We start from the raw sequence: 25270 nt of genomic DNA on the forward strand, positions 1-25270 counted from the left end.
TTGCAGAAAGTTGATTTACTACCTGGCTTACAGCTCTTTGTTCCGTGCTAGTTGGGCCAGGCAGCCATAACTTAAATACATAGGTTTATTTAGAGTTACAATATGAGATCCTATCTGTAAAGAAATCGATATATTCAATATTTTTTGCAGAACAGATTGAGGAATTTCAGAGGGTGCAGCCCCAGAGCCATAAAGCAGAAACCGCCCTTGGATAATAAACTTTTGTCTTTTCTGGAATGAATTAGACTCATAGTTGTAGGACATAAAATGCATACAATGCAGATAATGAATTCACTCCAAAGTGTAGTTTGACTTAAATAGTTGACGCTGAACGTTTTTCTTTGTGTGGCGCTCTTGCTATAAAAATGGTTTATTTTTTACATCATGAACATTAATTTATTTTTATTTATGCCTTGTTTAGAATGAATATTTAAATGAAGATGTTGATGCACGACTTATTGAGTATGAAGACAACAGGCCTCTGCTGGATATGTTTCTGCAAAAGCCCATGGGGCTATTGTCATTACTTGATGAGGAAATTCGATTCCCCAGAGCGACTGATCAGACACTGATTGGTATGTGAAATCCATATCATGAATGTAATTTTCCTGCTCATTTAGGTATGTTAAGGCTCTAAGTGGGGACCACAATGCCAAACGTACTCTGAGCATCTGATTGTCTCTACTGCCACAGCAGGGAAGTGTTGTGTTCTGCCTAGCTGGAAACTTCACCAGACATCCACCCCGCTCTAAAAGTCGGTTGCATAAGGAGACTTGCTGACGTGAACCTCTTTTCCTCAAGCAAAGATGCCCACTCGATGAATTGGGCGCACCATGGTTGATGAGGTTTCAAAAGGGGTGGGTGGGTCACACATTGGGCTTTCTCATGGCCTACTTAGGGGACAGACCCACACCACACATACACAATCTTGTATTGTATAAGGTATTTGAAGAGTGGCTCTGTCCCTCCTAGGACCATCATGGCACTATGGGGGAGACCCTACGTAAGATTCAACAGGTTTCCGGTAAAATCAGATAAGTGAGAAAACTAGGGCATCTGAGGCTCCGAAGATCCAGGTTTTCAGAGATTTCCTGAAAAATAGTTCTGTCTGAGAGAACCGGAGGTGGATGGGCAGAGAAGTCCAGGCTTTAATCCCTAGGGCTGCCACTGATTTGCCACCTTTAGAGATGGACCTAAAGCTGGGAGGCTTCCGGAGGTTTGCTGATGAGGTTCTGAGGAGGTGATGCGGCACATACGGTTAAACTCTGGCCCTAAGGTACTTAGGTCCTGATGATCTAAAAGCTCTGTAGGCGATTACCAGAATCTTAAAAAGGACTCTTTTATGAATGGGTTGCCAGCCTAGGGATTTTAAGGCTGAGGAGCCATGAGGCAATTTTAGGACTAGGCGTCTGGCTGTGTGTTGGAATATCTGCAGTTTCTTCAGGACGGACCTATTGGTCCCTACATTTTAACCTCTTGAAGTAGTCCAGTCTAGATGTAATCAGGGCCCACTGCCACTTCCTTTCTAGCCATGCAAGGTGGTAGGTCGAAAAACCTTTTACGAGACTTTATCAGGTGGAAGCACGTGCCGGCCACCTTAAGTGCTTGTTGACGGAAAAATAGTGGCGTGTCAAATTTTACTCCTTGATTCTTTACTACATCTACTGTGATGGAAGGAGGGGGGATATCTTTAGGACACCATCGACTAGGCAAGAAAGTGTTGGTTTTTCCAAGATGCATGATCTCTTTTTTGGGGGCGTTACACTTCAGATGGTTAGATTGCATCAAGTGAAAAACAGCTGTAAGGCAGAGTTGGAGATTCTCTTCTGCCTTGGTGGAGTGTTTGTCTAATACTAGAATTAACTGAGTATAATCGGCATAGGAGATGGATTCGATATTGAATGATGGAATCAGGTTTATCAGGGGAGCCATGTAAATATTAAACAGTACTGGGCTTAAGGCAGAGCCCTGAAGGACCCCAGAAATTAAGGATTTCTCTGCTGATTGATAGAGGCCAAACGTGACTATTTGTCTTCGATTAGATAGGAAGGATTTCAGCCATGCTAGGGTCATGTGGGAAATGCCATATGTTTTAAGACAGTCCACCAAGATGTCATTGGAGACCGCTTCAAATGCACCCAACAGATCCAATAAAATCAACACAGTGTTTTTCCCATGATCTAAGGCAAATTTGAGAATTTCCATGGTGTAGTAATATCGATTCCGTGGAGTGCATGGGCCTGGATGTAAGATATTGGCCTCTTCTAAAAAGAAAAAAGTCAGTTGAGTGTTTGTCATTTTTCAGTGATTTTGCTGAGGCAGGGTAACAGGGAGATAGGACGGAGGTTGGAAAGGATCGTAGAGCCGGGTAGTTGTATTTTCTGAAGAGGTTTAACTGTAGCGATTTTACATTTCAAGGTACTTCCGCTAACGTGAGTGAGGAGTTTATTATCTTATTGATAGTCGGGTTGATGATATCAATAATGGCATGCAGTACCTCTGGGGGACACAGGTCGAATGGAGACCCTGACATGCAGGAGATGATGGCTTGACGTGACTGTTCCATACTGATGTCATGGAAAGATAGCAGGGACGGTCTGTCACCTGAGGAATCAGCATATACTTCTGTGATAAAAGAAGGGATCGTCTTGAAATCTTTTTGTAAACTTTGCCAATTTCTGTTAAAAAAAAATCAGCAATTTGATCACAAAGAATCTGTGATGGCGGAATCTCATGTTCAAGTATTTTAGGGTGAGTTAATGATATCTCAATTTTAAAAATTGTTTTTTGGTCGGAGTCTGCTGGCCTGAATAGATTGGTGAAATAGGATTTCTTTTCTATTTTCATTTGTTTGTGGTAGGTTTTGAGGGCAGTTTTAAAAGGGGCTAGATCTTCTTGTTTATAGCTTCTCCGCCATCTACGTTCTAGCTGTCTGCAATACCCTTGTAATTCTCTCATCTTTTGAGTGAACCAAGGAGCAGAAACTTTGTTGGTAGACTTCTATTTCAAAGGGGCTGGCGGGGTGAAGGTGTTACTAAGTGTAGCCATCATGGAGTTAAAATAATGGGTAATTACCGAGGGATCTCCTGTTAGGGAGGGCCTACAAGTAGATGCTTCGATGCTAAGGTTCAAATTAGCTAATATTTTATTCCATTTTCACATTGTTTTATGGGTGTTCACCCCCGGGGGTATCCATGCAGTGGCACCCAATTACAAAGGGAATGTTTTTCTGATCAGACCAGGTTAATGTGACTGGGAAGTCAACTTTTAAAGTGGTGAAATTTGAACAGATCCCGTCAAGAGTGTGACGAGCACAGTGTATAGGGCTGGCTATCCGTTGGTCAAGGCACAGAATTTCTAAAATTTCTAAAAGGTTTTTGACTCCCAGGGCATTCTGGGAGTTTAAGTGAAGATTGAAATCCTTGAGTACTGTAAAATTAGAATATCTAATGATTAAAGTGCTTATTGTGTCTCCAAGGGTGTCTAGAAAGTTGAGATTCGTGCCTGGAGAGTGGTAGATCAAGGCTCCAGAGAAAGAGACAGAGCTTTCAAATTGAAAGCAGAAACCAACACTTTCCGCACCTTTAAGCCCTATAAGTTCAAACGTAGAGCATTTGAGTGTATTGCGATATATTATGGCCAGAACTACACCTCTATGGTCCGGTTTATCTTGTCTATATATTTGATATCCTGGGGGGAGGGCATGGACAATGTCTGGATTGAACCATTCTTTAAGCCAAGTTTCAGTGAGGAAAAGACAATCCAGTTTGAGGTCAGAGATCATGTCAACAATATATTGTGCATTCTTGCACAGAGATCTAGCGTTAATTAGACCTCCTAATACTTGTTTTGAGGTACAGTCAATTCTTTTAGATATATCAGGGGAAGATCTAAATTCATGTTTACATTCCCTGCAGGTAAATGTGCCATTCCATTTGACGGCTTCTAAGCGAGTATGGCATTTTTGTTGGGTGTTATTGAGAGCAAGAAGAGACTGTCTTAAAAAAGACTGACCTGGACCAGTTTGGACAATGTTTCTATCACTGGCCGTGACCTGGCCGTGGACGGGAACAGACTGGCGTGCCTTTGGCATGCCTACAGCGCGTCCGCTACGGCGGGCACATTAAATGGCGTGTGCCTGCCAACGACTAGACCACAGTGTGAGGGAAAAATGGGCGCACTTCTGTGTGACACCCCGGGTGCCTAACTTCCTGAAGAAAGTAGGGGGAGGAGCAGGATCCTGGAGTGATGGCCAGCAGTGAAAGGTTAGCTCGTAACCGATAAGAAAAATGAGCAATAACTCAGGAGCGCTAACAGAAGTGTAATACGATGTCGTTCTAGTGCATTACAGATTCATATTCATATTCACAACAATTAGCAGTCATTATTAAAATACACTCCTCAGAATAGTAAGGAAATTTAAGGAAGATTATAAAGTAGATGATAAAAGCAGGCAGTAAAATATAAATTAGCGGAGCTACTGCGTGAAGGCTTATCTCAATCCTCTTGTATAGTTCTACTTGTTCTGTCCTGGCCCGGGGATTCTCACATCTCAGGGTATTCTGTATTCTACAGCAGGAATTGAAATCTATTCCTGCCAATGTTGGCGGAGAGGTCAGTTTCTTAAACTTACTCACCACTGTAGAGGGAACAAACTCCAGATCTTGATTTTACTGATGTAATGTGATACTGACTACATGCTAACGTGATGCTAAGCTTTGGAGTGACCTTTCACCAGTCAAAGTGACCACTCCTTGAAGTTCCTTGGGTCTCAGCTATGGAACCAATTACCCCTACATCTGAGACAGATCAATAATTCTTACACTTTATAAAGGATATCAAAGCTCATCTTTTGTGCAAAAGTATCTTGTGTATCTCCTTCTTATCACACTTCAGAATTTAATGAGAGGCAAGCAATTTTTCTAGGGTATTAGTATGCTGTATGAGTAGCAAAAACAATTAATCAAATCAAATTTGATATGTAATTTACCTTGAATTGTTTGTGCAATGATGGATACTCTTAGCCCTGCTTTTAGAATTAGAAGTCAATATTCATGCATAACTGTAAGCATGTTAAAAGTGTTTTAAATAAAAAAAACAATACAGCACAGTTGATAAACAACTTATGGATTTTTCTGCAGAAAAATTTGAAGACAATCTTAAATCAAAGTACTTTTGGAGACCTAAAAGAGTAGATTTAACATTTGGCATTCATCATTATGCAGGGAAGGTAAGTCACATTGAAAATATATTTGCATATTTGACATTGTTCCTGGATGTTAAGTGGTCAAATGTATAAAATACACAGTTCAAAGATGCAATTCGCAATGCTGTTTTTTTCTGTATGTGTACTTATCTGTGTTGGTGTTTTGTGTATGCTAATCATGACACCTTTTGGCCACTTGGAAACACCAATCATACAGTAAAGTCCTTCACCTCACACATCCTTAAGCATATTGCACTGTAAAGATCTTTAATTGAATATCATATTTGATGTTCATTATGCCTTCTTAAGATAGAGGTTTTTGGTTAGGGAGACTTTGGTAGGTGATGTTTCATATTCATAACATTTATATACAGCTGGAATATAGCAATCAGCATTGCTGTCCAATGCATTCCTTCTCTCTAATCATGTAAATATGTTAATAGCTCACTAAACAGTTCCTAAAGGTTAGGTACTTTATCTGCTCTCTTATAGTTCGAGGCAGAAATCAACAAAATTCACCACATTCTGACCCTTGGATTTGTTCTTTTGAATTTTAGCTGGCAGATGGTCTTCACATTGGCTAAATAATAATTTCTCTTCAGAACATTCTGTTTGAACACTTCTGCATGTACACTGACCGTTGTTCCATCATGCTTTTGAATGGGTTTGCTTCCACATCTTCCAACTGAATGCCACTCTTGCTTCCTGAGTTGTATTGGTTGTAATGGATCTCTGAGCTTTTTTGTGTACAGCTCTTTTGCAATTGGGTTCCCCCCAGTCACTACGCCTGGATTGTTTTTACATTTTAGGTCACCCTGGTTTGGACTTTTTACTGTAGGTGAGTCTCATGTGTCTCATCCATGGTGATCACATGGCAAATGGACCGCACATGTTTACCACCAATGTCCGCCTTTTAAAATAAGGCCGCTGCGATACAGCAAGGATAAGAGGCACTTGGCTGGTTACACGTGTGTGGGCTGTGCATTGGATGCTACTGTCATGCACAGCCCAGTAACTGCAACAAGTAGCCTGGCACAATGGGGACTTTGCAGGATTAGGTATTCACCTGGGATAGGCTATATGAGGGTAGTGTACACTAATAGGGAAAGTCAGTGTGCCTTACTGTTTTGTCTGTAGTGGGACCCCATTCTACAGGTAGGGTGAGAACTGCCTTAGAGTGTAGTTTCACTCCTCATTGGCCTACAGCGACCATTGACGTCTTGATTTGTAACCTATGTGAGAAAACCAAATATGTAACTTCCAAAATGATAACTGTACATTTTATGGATCATCCATAATTTTCACATTTCCCTGGCTCAGCTCTGAGTCAGAGCCCAGGCCTTGTGTCATCCTGCTATGCCCAGTTAGTTACATTTGCTCCAGCAGCAGGGACACATTCCACCCCACGCAAAAGGAGCAATTAGCAGTACTTCTCCCAGCTCCTGAGGAAAAAAACGGTGGGGTGGAATGATCTATATCAATCACCCAGCTGCCCAGCTGTCACAGTGGACCAGGGATGGGCTGCCCAAGCCTACTGAACAAAGGAAAGTGCCCAGGCAACTGAAGCCAACCCAGTGGGGGGTGGGGGTGGCTTTGAAATTCAAGTGAGTAAGTCCCTGGTAGTGATGTCAGTGAGGGGTGGAGCTGAGATCTCAGGGGCTGATGTGACCAGTGGTTCCTGGATGGCGCCATCTTGGCATGTTCCAGCAGGCTGTACAAGAGGGTTGGAATAGGGATAGAGGGGTGATGTGGCACCCTAGAATTGTCTGTCTTCTGGAACGTCCCTCTCCCCTTTAAAACCTCTTGCACAAGGTAAAGACTCTCTCTTGCCTGTCGATTTTTCTACACTTTGCTTCTAGAGTCTTAGACTGGAAGGAGGAACCCCGTGAACCCTACTCAGGACCACGGGCTCTGCCCAGTTGACCAGGACCAGTGGGCCTCCCCTACGGCCTCCCCTACGGCCAGTGAGTCTGGCCCTGTTACAGCACCTGAGGATCAGTTGGGGGAAAGCCCTGATGTTTCTATGCACAGAATCAAAGATCAAGTGGAGAGCTGGTGCAGGGAACAGGGAGGACCATCTCTTTGAGGACTGCACCACTTTAGAGGTGAGGAGAGTTGCTGCAACTATCCCTGGTGGATGGAGCTCGCCAGTGAAATGAGCCCAGGACCATCCAAATCGGCCCAACAGGGCAAGGGTTATTGCTTTCTAAAGTTTGGCAAACTTTGACCTTTCTCCAGTGAGGAAGTACGTGGGGCTACGCTGCATGGGTCCCACTACCTTTTATTCTTTTAAGCACGCGGGGACCCCATCCCCTGGTGCACTTCATTTATGGAGACCAGGACCCTATCCCTGACCCCTGCATGCTGAAACAATGGAGGGGAGCACCGTCGCACTCTACCTAGCCTTGGACAGACTGCCCGCTCCCCGTGTCTGTGGTGAGCGGGAGGCTGCCATGGACTCCAGCACCTGCCCACAGGAACGGGCAGACAGACCTTTTCGGTTTCCATGGCAGCACGGGAGAGTGTTGCCCGGGCGGAGATCCAGTGGGGGTGGCCTGGAGTGGGCTCCCTGGGCAGCTCACCAACAAGAACCAAGTGTGGGGTGCCCAGGTGAGTCCAAACACACCTAGACACTACGACTACAGGACTGGGCCGAGGATAATAAGGTTATCTCTGATATTCAGTATGGTTTTCGTGAGGGCTTAGGAACAGTCAAACAGAGTCTAAACCTAACCATCATTATAGGGAAGCATATCCAGATCAAGAAGGGTAGGATATTTTTTTTAGCATTTTTCGACCTCACAGCAGCTTTTGACTGAATCAGGCATAGCAAGCTCTGGAAGATCCTCGAGGCTCTGGGAGAGGATAAACCAATTATCCATTTTCTTAGACGGTTATATAGTGCTGCGAAGGCCAGAGTGCGGTTCAGTGCAAATGGTGAATGCTCTGCCCCGTTTCCTATAAGGAGGGGGGTAAGGCAAGGTTGCGTGCTAGCCCTCTTTCTTTTGAATATTTATATCAATGGATTGGGCGAAGCTTTGGTTAAGGATTGTCAAGATCTCCCACAAATTGGCGGATGCCCAATACCAGCTCTTTTATATGCGGATGACGCAGTCCCGATGTCACGCCCCCAAGTGGGATTGCAAATGGTTTTAAACAGTTTTTCAGCTTTTATGTGCAACTTGGGACTTAGGGTGAACACGTCAAAAACATATTTTGAGATGTGGTAATGGCAGCAAAACGTGCAGGGATATGTATATCGATAAAAAAAAGATAGAGTACGCTAAGAGGTACTCATATCTTGGTATACTTTTTGATCAGAATGACTCCTGGTCCCAAGCAGTGATAGCTGAAAAAAATGGCTTTTTTGAAGACCACATCTGCCCTTGCTAACTTTCAAGAAAGTTGGGCAGGAGGCCGCCGGTGTAGCTTATACAGATTTATAAGGAAAATGTATCTCCACGCGATGTATGGGTCAGGGGTTTGGGGTTTTGTTGACGTGTCCCCCCAACAAATTGTGGAAAATGGGTTTTTAAGGTACATATTGGCAGTCCCGACTGGCATATCATCGCACGTTTGCCATTATGTCGTGAGCTCTCCCAGTCCTTTTATATGCAGATGATGCAGTCTTAATGGCAAGAACTGCTTATGGCATACAGCTTCTTTTAGACAAATGTTATACTTTTATGGGGAAACTGGATCTTAAACTAACCCACAAAAGCCCTTTACAATGAGTACTGGACCAAATAATGTAAAAAAGCTAAGACATTTTATTTGGGGGGACAAAGATCCTGAGAGTAAATTCATTCATGTATCTGGGCCTGCCCGTTGACCAAAATGTATCCTTGTGACACACAGACCTGCTGAATCATTTCAGACAAATTCTCGATATATATATATATATGAATCAAACAAGCCGTCCTTGCGGGAGGAGCACTGTATAGCTGGTGCCGGCGGCGAAGTAAGGACAAACCTCGCAATTTGTATCAGAAACCAAGTTTTTGAAAATCAAAACGCCACACTCTTCCTGGATATTTAAGACAAGTTTAATAACTTGCTCTCCACCTACGCGTTTCGAACTTGAACAGTTCTTGGTCACGGTAGTTACATAAGTCCCTTGTTTGTTTCAACTATTTATACCAAAACTCCACATAGCCAACAATGAAGCATTATGGGCATGGTAGTTTGTTAAACTAATCATGCAAAATTACATGAAGTTCAAATTGAGCTTATTCCGCTAGATCGGCATAAGCGCCACATTCTCGTCATAATCCTAATGTTTTTATTACTAATTCAAAAGAGCCCAAACAATATGATTACAATGTTTGCGCTCTATCAATTTTAAGCTTTGCGTTTAGTCGCTTTCGTTCACATGCGAGTCACTTGCATATGTCTCCAAAAATAAAAGACTTAGTGTCAGGTAGTTTTGGCTAAGTGCCATATATACCTCTATATGCCGGGTTGTGACGCGATGACAAACAGCAAATCCGACAACGAATGGAAAACATTTCTTTCTCTCAATACCAATAATCTGAGTGATCAATTCATACATTCATATTTTCAATAAAACTGATTCAAATATATAGCAATGAAGCCATATCTAGTGAGTGTTATAATTAGCATGTGTTCACAATTGAGCTCGATGTTTTTACAGGTGTACATAAAGCTCCTCATCTCCATTCAGCCCCCCAGGGGTCCGTGTTTTAAAGCGGATTATTAATTTAGACTCCAACCGTCTGAGTTTTTGAATTCTATTTCCTCCTCTTTCATGTTCCACGATGCAGGCTATGCCTGAATATCTGATGTCTCTCCAAGTTTTTCCAATGTGGCTCTGTAGGTGTTTTGTCATGGCATAGGTTGTGTCTCCATTCTGAATTGCACGTATGTGTTCTAATATACGCTTTTTCAATGGGCAGATGGTTGAGCCTATATATCGTTTGCCACAGAAACACTCAATCAGATAGATTACAAATTGCGTTTCACATGTGATTATATTCTGAATTTCAAATGTTCGACCTTGCGAGTCTTTAATGGTTGTTAGATTTTTTCCTATTTTGCATGCTTTGCATGTCATGCATTTAGTAAAACCCTGTTGTCGTTTTTCAAGCCATGTTTTAGTTCTTTTATTTTCAAAATGACTGTTTACCAATGTGTCATGAAGTGATGGTGCCTTCCTATATGAAATCAGTGGTTGGTTCCCTATTGTGGGTCCAATGTCTGGATCTTTCTTTATAACATTCCAGTACTTCATTAGGATTTTTCGAATTTGAAAGCTTTCCTTGGAATATGTCAAGATTAGCCGTGGTGTTTCATCAGTTGTTGTTACATGCTCATTTTTAGTTTTTACAGTGAGGGTTTGAGGTCTCGTTTTTTTTTTTTTTTAACAACAGATTTTATTTGTCATTTGCACATAAGAGGCAGGGCTCTGTAACCCCAGAAGCCACTACCGCACAGAGTTACATGGAGATACAACGCAAAGGACAATTTTCATTTTATGTTTGTTGGGAAAGAAAAACAGAACACCGAAAACAAACCAAGCAATTACATTCTTTGATCTATAGTTTAGTCTCGGATCTCCACCCCCCCCCTCCTACGTCCCCCCACAGTTGTGCTTCGCTCACTGAAAATCGCTCACCCACCCGCGCCCGGTAACCACAGAAAGGGAGTAAGGACCACGGCCTATCCACCCTGGTAGAGGCCCGACTCACCCAGGCCGCCCCGCACCCCTATGTCGCCTGACTCCTCAAAGAACAGCCCCCATCACTCTAGTCCTACCCCACTCCCACTGGGATATCATCAGTCACAGCAGGGGGCTCCAGTCACAGGCCCCGATAATCCGAGCACCGCTTCCAAATCTTGTAATGCTTGCGTGGGCAGCCCCGAGCCACAAAAATAGGTTGTTCCAGGCCCATACAGAAGTCCAGACCATTTTTCCAGGCGGCCACCGAGGGGGCCCGCTCATCCTTCCACTGCCTGGCAATGTCTCGCTTCGCCAAGGTAAGACCAAGCAACATGAGGTGCCGTTTATAGATATTACCCCCAATGCCATCCATGACGTGAAGCAATGCTAGCTGCGGCGTACGCTGGAGCTGCCACCCCAGGACCTCAGACATACAGGAAAAAAAAACCCTCCAGAATCAATCCAACGACGAACAGTGCCAAACCGTATGCAGGAAGGAACCCTCCGCCCCACCACACCTGAGGCACACCGGTGAGGCGATCAAGCCCGCTCTATACAGGCGCACCCGAGTGAAATATACCTGGTGTAGATATTTGAACTGGACCAGACGGAGGCGCATCGCAATGGCTGCGTCCCGCGGGGCGGCTAGGCCCTCCCACCAATCCTCTTACTCCAACGAGCCTACATCGTCTTCCCACGCCGTCCGTAACATATCCAGGGAGGGCGCACTATGGATGACCAAAGTCTGATATATCCGCGAGATCTTTTTGGTTGCGAGATCGCCCGTGAAGACTTTCGCCTCCACCGGACTAAATTCGGGAATGTCTGTCAGGCACTCCAGGCTAGGAGCAAGTGCATGGCGAAGCTGGAGGAATCGAAAGAACTGTGTCCGGGGCATATCAAATTCCTCCTGCAAGTCCCAAAACGATTTAAGGGATACATTCCTCGTCACGTCACCCAAAGTAGAGATACCAATGTCGTCCCAGCCGCCGAACCCCTGTAGCACCGCCAACTCCGGTGGCCGCCCATTATGCCATAGCGGCGTTTCCCCCGTTAACGTGTTCCACCACCCTATTCTTTTTAAGGACTGCCGCCAGATCTGAAAGACTACTCTGGAAACCGGCGGCAGCGAGCCCCGCAGCGCCGGCGAATAAAGGATCGTATGGAGAGAATGCCACCCCATCAAGTGTCGCTCAAGAGCGTATGCCAGGTCCCCTCGGTCGCCATACCACCACTCATTAAGGACCAGTAGGTGTGATGCCTGATAATACGAGAGCATGTGGGAGGTCGCCAGCCCACCACAATAGAAAGCACTTACGCAACGCCACACGCACCGCCCCCTGTCCCCACAGAAACTGGCCGAGCACCGAATTCACTGTACGGAACCAGCTGGGCGCGATCGTATATGGGTGGTTCTGAAGTTGGTACAATAGCCGAGGAAGTGCCACCATCTTAAAGATCTCCGATCTACCGTAGATTGTCAGCGGCATGCGGGACCAAGTCGTAATATCCTCTCGAACGCGCGCCCAGACCGGCGCCACATTCCGTGCCCACGACGTCTCCGGTGCCTCTGATAGAAAGACACCCAGATACTTAAATCCACTTTCCGCTATTTGCAGCGCGGACGCCCACTCTCCCAACCCCCCCCGGTCACCCAGAACCCACAAGGTAGACTTACGGGGGTTCATGTACAGCCCGGACGTTTCCCCAAAGATCCGCATTATCTCCAGTATACGTGGCCCCGACCTGTCCAACGCCGTCAGGAAGAATAAGACGTCATCGGCATATAGGGCTATCCTGTCAGATAATCCAGGGGCCCATTCAAATCCCTGCCTCTGCGCATCTATACGTACCCACGCCGCCAAAGGCTCCATGGTGACGGCGAATAAATAGGGCGACAGGGGGCACCCCTGTCTAGTGCCACGACCAATAGGGAAGCTGGGGGAGAGCGCCCCCACCACGCGGACCGACGCCATCAGATCAGTGTATAGGAGCGTCACATAGGACAGGAAACGAGGGCCAAGATTGAGCCGACGAAGTAGGGCAAACAAGTAGGTCCAGCTTAAGGAATAAAACGCCCTATCCATGTCTGCTAGCAACAGCGCCGCCGGCACCCCCGTCCCCCAAACTGCCGCCAAAGCCACATGCGCCCTCCGTATGTTATGCTGCGTAGCCCTGTGAGGCATGAATCCCGCCTGGTCCGGATGAACCACGGTCGAGATATAGGGCAGGAGGCGATTAGCCAGGGCCTTGGCCAGGACCTTGGCCTCAACGTTCAGAAGCGAGATGGGGCGATAAGACTCGTGACGCTCCGGAGGCCGACCAGGATTTTGGAACACCACTACCTCTGCATGACGCCAGTCCCGTGGGAGTCGACCGGTCTCCCTGGCCTCTTCCACCACAGCTCGATAGTACGATGCCAATTGTAGATTATAGCGACGAAGAAACTCGCTGGGGAACCCATTAGGACCCGGCGCTTTCCCGGAGTTAAGTTCCCCCAGCGCTTAACCCAATTCCTCCTCTGAGAGTGGGAGATCCAGCTGCCGACGCGCCTCGTCCGACACCGCCCTGGGCAGGAGGTCCTCAAGGAACCCGACCACCGTAGCCTCGTCGAGGCATGCCTTAGGGGCATATAGGGCCGCGTTGTAGGTGGCGAAGCTCTCCGCGATTGTCAATGGGTCTATTATTGACACCCCCTCCTCGTCTAGCAACCCCGGCAGGACCTGTGGAGCATATGCGCCCTGGCAGAGCCGATGCAGCATCTTGCTTGACTTATCGCCCCACTGATAATTCGACTACGCGTCGCTAACCACACCTGGCGGGCCTCATCCATCAATAGGGAGGCGTAAGACTGCCGCGCTAGCAGCAGCTGTCGCACCACCGGGCCAGCCCCCATCCCCCGACTCCGACGCTCAAGTCCCTCCACCTCCGCCTCCGCCCGGACCAATGCCTCCCGGCGCTTTCTACAGGCCGCCGCACACCAGGCAATGTCGACCCCACGGAGGGTGGGCTTCAAGGCCTCCCAAAGAATGACCGCACTAGGAGCCGACCCCGCATTAGCGACAAGATAGTCCGCAATAGCCTCCCTCATGCAGCGCTCTGAGCTCTCGTTTTTTGTCTAGCTTTATTCTCTCCACGCAATATATCACCATGTTTGTATCCGCGTAATGTGAATCTTTTTTTTGTATCAAGGAACTTTTTCTCCATTTCTTCCGGCACAGAGCAGTTCCTTTTCATCCGTAGGAATTCTCCATACAGGATACTTTGTTTCAGAGATCGCGGGTGAAAGCTTGTTCCATGGAGGACACTGTTCGTTGATGTTTTTTTACGATAGACTGTTGAATGTATTTTATTGGATGTGATGTATATTTTAGTGTCCAAAAATTCAATCTCTCTTGATTGTATGTTGAAGGTGAATGTTAGACCTACATCATTCCGATTGAGTATTGTGATGTACTCCACCAGTTTTTCTTTTGACCCCTTCCATAATAGGAAGAGGTCATCAATGAAGCGCAGCCACAATACCACATCTGTGGTGTATGGGTCGTTTTCCTCTCTCCAAGCTATGTGCTTCTCCCACCAGCCCATGGTGAGATTAGCATAGCTTGTAGAGAAAGAAACTCCCATGGCAGTACCGCACTTCTGAGAATACATTTGTTTATTTATACAGAAACACATTATTCATTAAACAAAGTTGAATCATTTCCATCAGCATGTTGGTGTGATGTAGTTCCCCAATTGGTCTTTGTTTGAGGAAGTATGCTGTGGCTGCCAATCCTATAGCGTGATTAATTGATGTATATAATGAAATAACATCAATCATTGCTAATAGATAATCAGATTGCCATTCTGTTTCCATCAAGATTCTCAAAAAGTCACCAGTGTCTTCGATATAGGAGCTTAAAGTTGGAACAATTGGTGCTAAAAAATGATCAACATAGTCAGCTATATTTTCATAGAGGGAGCCACAGCTGGAAATTATGGGGCAACCTGGGGGTTTGTGTAGAGTTTTGTGAACTTTAGGTAAGAAATACATTGTTGGTGTCACTGGATTTATTACTGTTAAAAAGTTTTTTTCATCTAAACTCAGCAGTCCGTTCTCATACCAATTGCTTATTCGATTGTGTATGTCTCTAGTCATTGTTGGAATGGGATTAGAGTTTAACAGCGTGTAGTTAGTTTCATCTCCAAGTTGACGATGTGCTTCCTCAATGTACGCTTGTTTGTCAAGGATGACAATATTGCCACCCTTGTCAGCAGGTTTAATTTCTATCGCATTGTTGGTCTTCAATGCTTGCAGAGCTTGACGCTCCTGTAGTGACAAATTTTCTCTTTTACAATTTATTGTATTTTCCAAGACTTCTAGTTCTGCCACAACTAGGTCCTGGAACTTGTCAATTCGGTTTCCCGGATGCAGTGGTGTACAAAATTTTGATTTGTTCTTAAAGTTAGTACGTGGATGATTGTCTGTTTGTATGCCCATTTCTTCTAATACTTGTGTGTCTCTTATATTTGTCTCAGCAATTTCATGAGCAAGTTCATACGCAGTTCTTAGAGCAGTTATTTCAGCAATGGTATATTCCTCTTCTACTAAAGGTGAAATAGGTTCTGCCCCTATTACGCCCTGTCTTTGTTTAGGAGGCAACTTGGCAAAGAATTTTTTAAGTTTTAATTTGCGAATGTACTTGTACATGTCGATCCTAGTTTCAACTGCATCTTGATGTCGTTCAGGACAGAATGTTAGTCCTTTGTTAAGTAAAGTCCGCTCTGCTTGGGACAGATTATAATGGGACAAGTTAATTATCAAGTTGGGTTCCATTTCAATATTCATTGCATCCTTTATTTTCTTATCACTGTTCGATTTCGTAAATTATATCTTTGTTTTTCTACTTCTTCTTGTTTTTCGCCGTGGGCTTGGTTTCCAAATTGGCCCCTTCCTCATCCCCTTGTACATCCTCTGCCTCGTCCCCTTCCTCTTGTTTTTGGATTTTGTTGGTCCTGGTAAAGTAATTTCATTTCTTCAAAAAAAGAAAACTTTCTTGTCAGGGCTGATTGATGTTCACCTTCGCTTAAATCTGATTCTGTCTCACTTGGCGTGGTATATGGAGATTCTTGTACATTTGGTTGTTTGCTATCTACTTGTTGTTTCAAGATCTCGAATCTCTTGGCAAAAGTAAAGATTGTCCCATTTTCATAATCAGATTCATCTCTCCTGAATTTCCGTTGTTTTCTTTCTTGGACTTCACTCAAAAGTTTATCTAGATTTTTATCCATTAACATCCGTAGTTTATTTATACTTTCTTCATCTTGCCCTAATGATTTGATTTGTTGTTCTATTTCATCTATTTTGATATGCAATTCATCAACATTCTTTTTGGCATACTTGATAATGATCAGCATCATTGTGCGGGAACATTCCATGTTATTTTTCCCCCATTCGTCAAGCATTTAAGGGCTCGTGTCAGGGTGATTAGGAAGGGTGAAGATACGTAAACCTCAGGGTACTCGTCCATATTCAACGTATTTTTCCAATGTTATTATCTCCCAACTACGTGAGATTTCCTTTCGAAGCAGTTTTTCCATTTGCACAAATAATTGCTTCAAGGTCATTGTTGCTGTATTTGGCAATGTTGTTTTGGCAGTGGATGTTGAAGCAGTGGGCACAGCCTTAGTGAACATGCTTTCAGCTTTCTCCATTCGTTTAGCTGCTCTTCGTTCCATGATTTTATCTTGAATCAGTGATTGATTATACTTGAATGTAATTGGTTTATTGGGAGTCTATGTCTTTTTTCTAGACTCTAAGTTGAACAACTTGTGTTACTATTTGCGGAGAGTCAGGGGTGTATAGTAACACCCAAACCGTAGTTCTTAATCATAAACTCAATCCAGGATAGTGTATATTGACAATTTTTGTCTGAACTTGCTCAGTGAACTTAAGTAATTACTTGTGGCAAGATACACTCGCTACAACACGATCACAACAGAATTTTCAGAGGGACAGGCATTTTGCTTACCTGGGAGACTCCCGGACGTAATGGTGTCCTCCGACGCCTCACGCCGGTGCTCGACCAGTTGCCTTCTGAAATTTACTTCCTGCTGTGATTCACGGTCCGTGTGGTAGATATTTCTCTTTCCTTTATTTCTTTTAGCCAATGCCTTTGTTTAGCTGGCAAAGACTATTTTCCGAATAGTTCGTTTTTTCAACTCCAGTAAACAAATCACGGCACAAAGGCAGATGGTTTTTAACCGTGGCGGTCCGTTTTGGTGCTGGCCCCTCCCCCGAGTTTCAATGTGAATCAAACAAGCCGTCATTGCTGGAGGAGCACTGTATAGCTGGTGCCGGCGGCAAAGTAAGGACAAACCTCGCAATTTGTATCAGAAACCAAGTTTTTGAAAATCAAAACGCTGCACTCTTCCTGGATATTTAAGACGAGTTTAATAACTTGCTCTCCACCTACGCGTTTCGAACTTGAACAGTTCTTGGTCACGGTAGTTACATAAGTCCCTTGTGTGTTTCAACTATTTATACCAAAACTCCACATAGCCAACAATGAAGCATTATGGGCATGGTAGTTTGTTAAACTAATCATGCAAAATTACATGAAGTTCAAATTGAGCTGATTCCGCTAGATCGGCATAAGCGCCACATTCTCGGCATAATCCTAATGTTTTTATTACTAATTCAAAAGAGCTCAAACAATATGATTACAATGTTTGTGCTCTATCAATTTTAAGCTTTGCATTTAGTTGCTTTCGTTCACATGCGAGTCACTCGCATATGTCTCCAAAAATAAAAATAAAAGACTTAGTGTCAGGTAGTTTCGGCTATATGAGTACATTTATTTCTGTGGTGAGTTATGGAGCAGGAGTGTTGGGTGTTGGGCTTTAAAGGCCAAGGAATAATAAAGCAGGTTGAAAACAAATTTCTGAGTAGAACGTTGGCGGTCTCACAATCCATCGCTGCCCTTTGGTTTTTCAGAATTTGGGCTAGCCCCCTTGGGGGATAAAACTAAACTGGAACCACTCTTACTATGGGGAAATTGGTAAGCACAATTGTCAAGAGACGTTTTGGAGGATTGTCTTTCCCTTGATCATGCGCTGGACATCCCCTGGCTTAAATATATTAAGAAGGAACATCCATGAGACTCCCAGACCTATTTAGTAACCCAGCGAGTATGGACCCAAAGGCCATACTCACTGTGAAGGAGGCTTTTAGGAGCAGACAAAATAGTCTCTACCAGGTGGAATTTGACAAGCTCCTGGCTAGTTTTAATTATATCTTAACTAATTGGATGTTTGGGTGTGAGCCCCAGCTTTCCTGGTTCCAAAAGGGAAATGTGAGGTTTTATTTAACTAGACTACGTTTTAACATACTGCATTTTCGAGTTGCCTTTCCTAAAAATGTAGCCTGGGGATCTTTATTGCAGAGGTGCCCTTGCAATTATTTTGCACAAGAAGACATAATGCGCTTTATTGTATTTTGCACCTTGTACACCCATTCCAGGAAACGTTTTTGCCCCTTATCTTCCTTTTCTTTATTAACACATCTCACAGGGAGGCTTTTGCATATTTGCAAACATTGGAGAATATGAATATGTGTGGCTGTGGGAAATGTCAATCTTGCTAATGAGAGTAAATAATAGATAGTTATCAGTATAATCCCCCTCCCTCATGTGCATCTTCATGTAGAATTGCCTCTGTGTTTAAAATGGGGTTTTAATCAGGTCGGATGATGTATAACAGTATAATTTATCTTAATCCTGAAGTGTCTTCCTTTCATTTAATTTTTTTATAATATGTGTTATTGATATTTATTACTCTCTGCTGCGCTTTTAGTATTTGCTGCAGTATTGAATGAAATGCTTTTTTCTTGTGTGTACTTTTATGGCCTGAGGGTCAAATAACGTTTATTGACTGTGTTATTATTGCGTGCCAGTGAATGGTGATTACGAGCCCACACTGTCTCCCTTGAGTAGTCCTTGGACTGCTCTGCCCCATCTACCCTGTGAGAGTTAAGTGCTACAATGGGGTGCTTGGTTCCCAGTACCAACAAGGGTGGACCTATTACTTGTGCGGGCCATACCACTAATAACCCACTTTCCTAAGACTCTAAAAGCTATGCCATTATAGACCAATTGGTAATGAACAAATGTAATGATAAAATAGTTATTTTTTTGAGTACAGGGTTTCATACTGCACTCTTAAAGTTTCTAAGCACTAATCTAGTTCCCTTCATTCTCTGCGCATTTTGTAGGTTTGATAAAATCTTGTGCACATTCCACTATGGGAATAAAAGATAATATGATGAGCATGTAAACAGCAGATATTACATCTTCCTTCCCAGAACAACATAAAAAATATATATGTATAAATACCAAGGAAATACAAAACACATTATTTAAACATATCAAGAATTGTGATAGAAAATACACTAAGAAAAGTTTAGGTACATGTCACAATTGTGCAATTTACCAGGCAACGTTATCACCCTTTTTCCTGCATTGAGGATTACTCACAACATCCGGATCATAAGTGCTTTGTATTTTCATCATGACCAGTATTCGCTTCATCAGCATTGTTCAAGGAAGGTGACCTGACCCTGTGATCAACATGTGGAGAAGCATCACCGGAGCCCAGATTAGCAGATTGCTAATTAGCATCAGATAAAACGTCGGAAGGCACAACACAAAATTACAAAAGGAATGAAGATTAGACAATATATCATTAACCGTTTCATGCTTTCCCTCCCAGATTAAATCCTTTTTTATTTTGCTTTAGATTGACAAAAGCATTCTTACTCCACCACCTATGCTCTTTGATTAGTAAAGCACTGTTAGTACATTTTATTACCAAAGAAAGGTGAAATTCCCTTTAAGTACTTTAAATGTTTTTTTTAATAGGCACCCAATCTTCCACTAGTTAGTCCTTCACTTTGCCCTTCCTGACCTGATCAAAGGATTGCTTTGTGTGAGTTTATTCACCTTATCAAATACTAAAGCTTCATGACCAGAAATCATACTCGCATATGGCACCCAAAGAGATGCCAACCTAGAACTAGCCTCTGTACCTCACAATAGATAAAAAGATGAAACTGCAATACAAAGGTAGATCCAAACTTTCTCTCTTAGATAATTGTCGGCATTCAACCTTGATATAATGACAGTTTGAATATTTTCCTTAAGAAACACATACCACATGGTACACCTGCCTTTGAAAAAATATATTTTAGGAATTCGATAACTTTATCAGTAGCAGGAGCTTCTACAAAAGTAGGACAACCATTTCGAAAAATAGTACATCAGAACACTAAGAGATCTAGAATCATGAGGCAATACATTATACAGCTCAGCAAAGTCAATAGCCAACTTTGCCAGACCCCTCTAACCAATGGTTTAAAATTGACATATTCCTTAGATATTCTGCTATGATAATAAGAAAGGAGGCATTCCTTGCATCTGTCAATGTACACCTTACCCTGATCCTCCATACCTGGCCTTTAGTAATGCAATTTTAGTAATTTTTCGGTCGTGGCAACACCGAGGTGTTCACTATGGGTGATTATAATCAAATTGTTTCTCAATTCAACTGGAAAAACAATACGTCAAAGTCCGGCAATCATACCGTTTTTCTTCTGATAACTCAGGCACTACTTAACATTAAGGGGCACATGCATCAAGGTAGGCTTTTGCGAGTCCTTAATTGTGATTATTAAGGAATCGCAATTAAGGACTCGCAAAGCCTACGCATGTAGGAATCGCTATAAAAATAGCGATTCCTAATCATTCCCTAATTGCGACTCTCAAATTGCGAGTCGCACTTAAGAAATGGCTTCCCCTTCAATTCTATGGGCCTACAGGCCCATAGGAATGAATGGGAAGTTGCATGTGCAATTTGCGAGTACGAATAGGTACTCACAAATTGCGCATGCAATTTCAAGGGTGCAAGGGTGTCAAAAGGACACCCTGTTGCACCCATGAAATTGTGATGTGCACCCATGTTGCGCACACACATGGCCCAAGGGCATGTGTGTGTGTAACCTGAAACTTAGAAAAATGCACATCTCAAATGCGAAAAATGCTCTCTCAAAGGAGCAGATTCTGCGAAACTGCCCCTTTGCGAACGCAATTTCAAATGATGCATGTGCCCCTAAATGCTCTGAAAGCTGAAGATCGTTTTCACATTAATTCATCCATTCTTTCTCTTTTATACAACCGCCAGTTGAAGAACAGCATCAATACCCACAGTACTTAATTTATACTAGAAATAATTTATTCTGTACTTCATTTTGAGATTTTTGTAATAAAACTCTTTAATTTTTCCCTGATCTAGAACTGTTATTGAGTCATCGTTATGACTGTTTGTCTTGTTTTGCTCAACTGATGTTGGTCAGATGTTCATTTACGCTAGATCAACCCAAAAGTGGAATCTTCTGAGGTAAATGGTGACATTTTGAAATTTTGGGATACCACAATTGTTGGGGTACAGATCGGATTATTGGGTTATGGGGTTTCACTCCCACAACTCTAACCTTATTAATGATTTCAATGTAGTTCCAAGGTTCTTCGTAGAGATGGTGGTGGTTAGCCAATCAGGTTGGAAAGGGATGGAAGGAATAGCCTGCCAGAGGAAAAGGATACAAGAAATTTACATGATCTCAATCTTTGATTAGTTGAGCATCGTGGGGTGAATATCCACTTAGTGTTTGATAGCTGTCAGCCAAATACAGAGTATAGTTGGCTTTTGTTTGAGTTTAGGATGTGAAAGAGGGAATAAAGAAAATTATTTGTTTGTTGGCGGTTTAAGGTGATAGGAATAGCCAAACAGAAAATGACATCTCAGAATAATGTGGTATGCAGGATGAATAGGTCTGGCATTGATCTTAGGGGCCACCTTCTTGCAGGCATGTGGGAAGCATCAAAATGCAGAGATTCACCAGTCTGAGAGATGTTTAATTATAGTGCCATATACCTGATTCCTAGGATGGTCAGTATTACCAGGAAAGTATGGTGGCCCACAGTATCAAAGGTAAAATAGGATTTGATGAGACTAGAACTAGAGGTGAGATGGTTGTGGGGCGCTGAGGTTAAGTGGGGGGTCATTTTACAATTTTCACTGTCCCTTATCACCAAATTTTACCAGAAGGTGTCAGACAATGAAAATTACCCATTTGTCCACCCACTCTAAATATGGTGGACGGACAATTGGCTAATATCCTGATGGCCCTTACTATGTTGGGCAGTTGGAGGTGTATGTCAGCTGTGGAGAAGGAGTAGACACCGCTGTCAAAATACAGAAGGTCCGACCGCCTCAAATGAGGTGGATGGACATTCAGTTTGGCAGGGAGAGCATACTATATCGCCCTTGCAAGTGTCTAACTAGAACTATATATCTCTGCATTTTGCTTCAGTTGATTGCAATGAGTAGGATTCCTTCCTCCTCAATCAGAGCTTCTCACTACCCAGAGGAATGTAATATACACTAATGTACTGAATACAAGGTGCATTTGATTCATGATCCTATAAGATAGAGGCTTTCATAAAATACGTAATCGTAGTCAACATGGTAGCAAAACCAGTCAAAAAAGTATAGTTGAATCTGTGGATGTGGGAGGGCAAGCATAAAGGTAGACTTTCAATACAGACCTTGTGCACATGAAGATTTTTTTAGTACAGGTGATGTTACCGCAGGTGAGGACTCCTCATGCAAAACACCGGGCAAATCAGACCCTTAATTCCAAATGTGGTATTATTGCATGCGAATCATGAGGAATCACGGTATAACATAAAAAACATCCGATAATACCTTTTCTTGTGATTTTAATGTGGGCCTGCCTTCATAATGTGAAAGCAACTTGTCACATAACTCAATGAGATTTCTAGTTTAACATTTTATAATTTTTTACTTTCAATATTAAATTTACATCTCTTTTATTTGTATCTCGCTTGCCTCAAGATTTATAAACTTATTCATAGACTAAGATTTTTCAGATTGATAATTATTATATTAGAGACATTCATATTTATGCATTAATTCAAAGGTGAGTGTATACATTGTTTAAAAAAATGTGGAAAGTAACGCATGCAGTAGAATAATGTGTGTTCAAGGTACCTCACCACTCCAATGTAACATAGTTTATGGGCTGTGCCTTGGACCTTTACCAGGGCACATTTTACCTCCAGAAGTACCCACATTAAATGGGGAAAAGGTAGTGCTTTTATTCTAGGCTTTGCGCATATCATCTCATATCGATAGCATCCATGCCTTTCACAAAAACTAAGCATTTACCAAATCAGATCCAACATGAGCATTGGTTGCATCTTGGAAATCTACCCCTGTTTATGTACTGAGAATTACTTAGGTGGGTAAAACAGATGTTTCTTAGAGTTCCATAATTCTTTTCAAGTTAAAAAAAGATTCTTTATCCTTAGTACAAGCTCTCTCAACACTCAGTGAAGACCTTTTCTAAACAATGTTATGCTTTTTAAAGTTTTTCCAATTTGTATTCATACCAATGGAAATGTGATTCAAGTGTGTTTGCTTGATTAAAGTTTGTCTTGCCCCTTTTGTCAAGACTTATTGGTTTTAATACCAGATTTCTAAATCGTATGCCCAACTGCAGTGACCACGGAACACCCAAGAATTGTTTCTTGTATTTATCTGTATTTGCTCCATTGTAATTCCATGATTGCTCAGATTGCGACAGGCTCATTGTTTCCGAATGTAGAAATTTTCAGGTACCTCTATTAATAATGAAAGTTGCGTTGAGGTGGACCTGAACGTTGTCACGCCGATCGAAAGCGGCGACACGCACTCGTTTTTAAATTGCTTGTTTTTGTTGTCTAACATGTACTGAAAATTAACAGGTACCTCTTAACCCCCACCCTGCTTTTTCTGGGGCCCAGCGAGGCTGGCTGGCAGCTGATTCCTCCTCAGGCGCCTAGCGGTAGTGGCCGCCATCTTGGATCGGGCTGGCTCGCCCGACCCCACCCACGCCACTCCCCCCACGCTGCTCCTCTATTTAGGAGTGCTTCTCAGTTTCCCCAGCGATTGCGAGCAGTCCGGTGGCAGTGGGCTTGCTCGTGGGAGCTGAGGGCTGTGATTGAGCTTCTAAGTGTTTTTTAGCGCGTTGTCACGCCGATCGAAAGCGGCGACACGCACTCGTTTTTAAATTGCTTGTTTTTGTTGTCTAACATGTACTGAAAATTAACAGGTACCTCTTAACCCCCACCCTGCTTTTTCTGGGGCCCAGCGAGGCTGGCTGGCAGCTGATTCCTCCTCAGGCGCCTAGCGGTAGTGGCCGCCATCTTGGATCGGGCTGGCTCGCCCGACCCCACCCACGCCACTCCCCCCACGCTGCTCCTCTATTTAAACGTTCCCCATGTGTCAGCGCAGCGGACGAGCGCAGCGGGCGCGCCGTAGGCTCGCCGGAGTCAAGCCAGAGTCCTGCCCGTCTGCGCCCGTCCGCGGCAGGCCGGGGCTGGGGGCTCTCCCTTGTGCCCTCCCGCTGTCATACACTTCCTCCGAGCTTCTTTCTCACTGGATCCCTGGCACCATTAGTCCTATTGTGTCTAACTCAGTACAACATTTAAATCTTCTTACGAGCCCCCCCGCTGCACCCCCCGCCGTTATTCAAAGTTGTCTTTCTCGGCCTCGGGCCGCTGCGCCTATTCATTCCATTTTGCCTGTTCCCCACACGCCGTCCTATAATACCACTGCCATACTCCTCAATACCAGATCTGTCGTTAGCCATCAGCATGAGCTACACGATTTTCTTGACAGCCACAACCCGGACCTCTTGTTCTTAACAGAGACCTGGCTTAAGGCAGACTCCCTCCCCAACGTCTTAGCCGCACTCCCCCCCTCTTATTCCATCATTCGTGCGGATCGCCCGGAGGGTAGGAGAGGTGGCGGAGTAGCCCTGATAACACATACTGACTCCCCCTTTCAAATACTCCCCTCCCCTCCTATCCCCGAGGTAGACTGCCTAATAATTCGTGCTAGCTCTTACTCTACCCCCCTTACTGCTGTTCTTATCTATCGACCCCCGCACACAACTTCCAATTTTGTTTCCTGCCTTCAGGACATCCTCGCCACACTGGTTATTAACAACTCCTCAGTGTTGGTGTTGGGTGACTTCAATTTTTGGCCCAACGATCCCGCCGAAACCCCCCTTTCCAAAGAATTCACCAGCCTCATGACTAGTCTTAACTTTTGTCCCCTCGTTCACAGCCCCACCCATGTTCATGGCCACTCGCTCGACCAGGTTTGGACCCTAAATATCCCCACCACTTCTCCTGTCATCTCCCCCTGTTCTTGGTCGGACCATTTTTCAATCTCCTTCTCCCTCGCGTTAGCCCCAGTGCCTATACCTCTTCTCCCAAAGA

General features: G+C 43.8%; 1 protein-coding gene across 1 annotated transcript in view; it reads left to right on the forward strand.

The window, feature by feature from the left end:
* The window catches only part of MYO3A (myosin IIIA), a 1336625-nt gene that overhangs the window by 686550 nt on the left and 624805 nt on the right, over positions 1-25270 (forward strand). Inside the window, exons 20-21 of the mRNA XM_085630108.1 lie at positions 422-575; positions 5142-5230. Coding sequence (XP_085486234.1) covers positions 422-575; positions 5142-5230 — 243 coding nt within the window. The remainder of the gene's footprint in view (positions 1-421; positions 576-5141; positions 5231-25270) is intronic.

This window comes from Triturus cristatus, chromosome 10 (assembly GCF_964204655.1).
Source record: "Triturus cristatus chromosome 10, aTriCri1.1, whole genome shotgun sequence".
NCBI classification, from domain to species: Eukaryota; Metazoa; Chordata; class Amphibia; order Caudata; family Salamandridae; genus Triturus; species Triturus cristatus.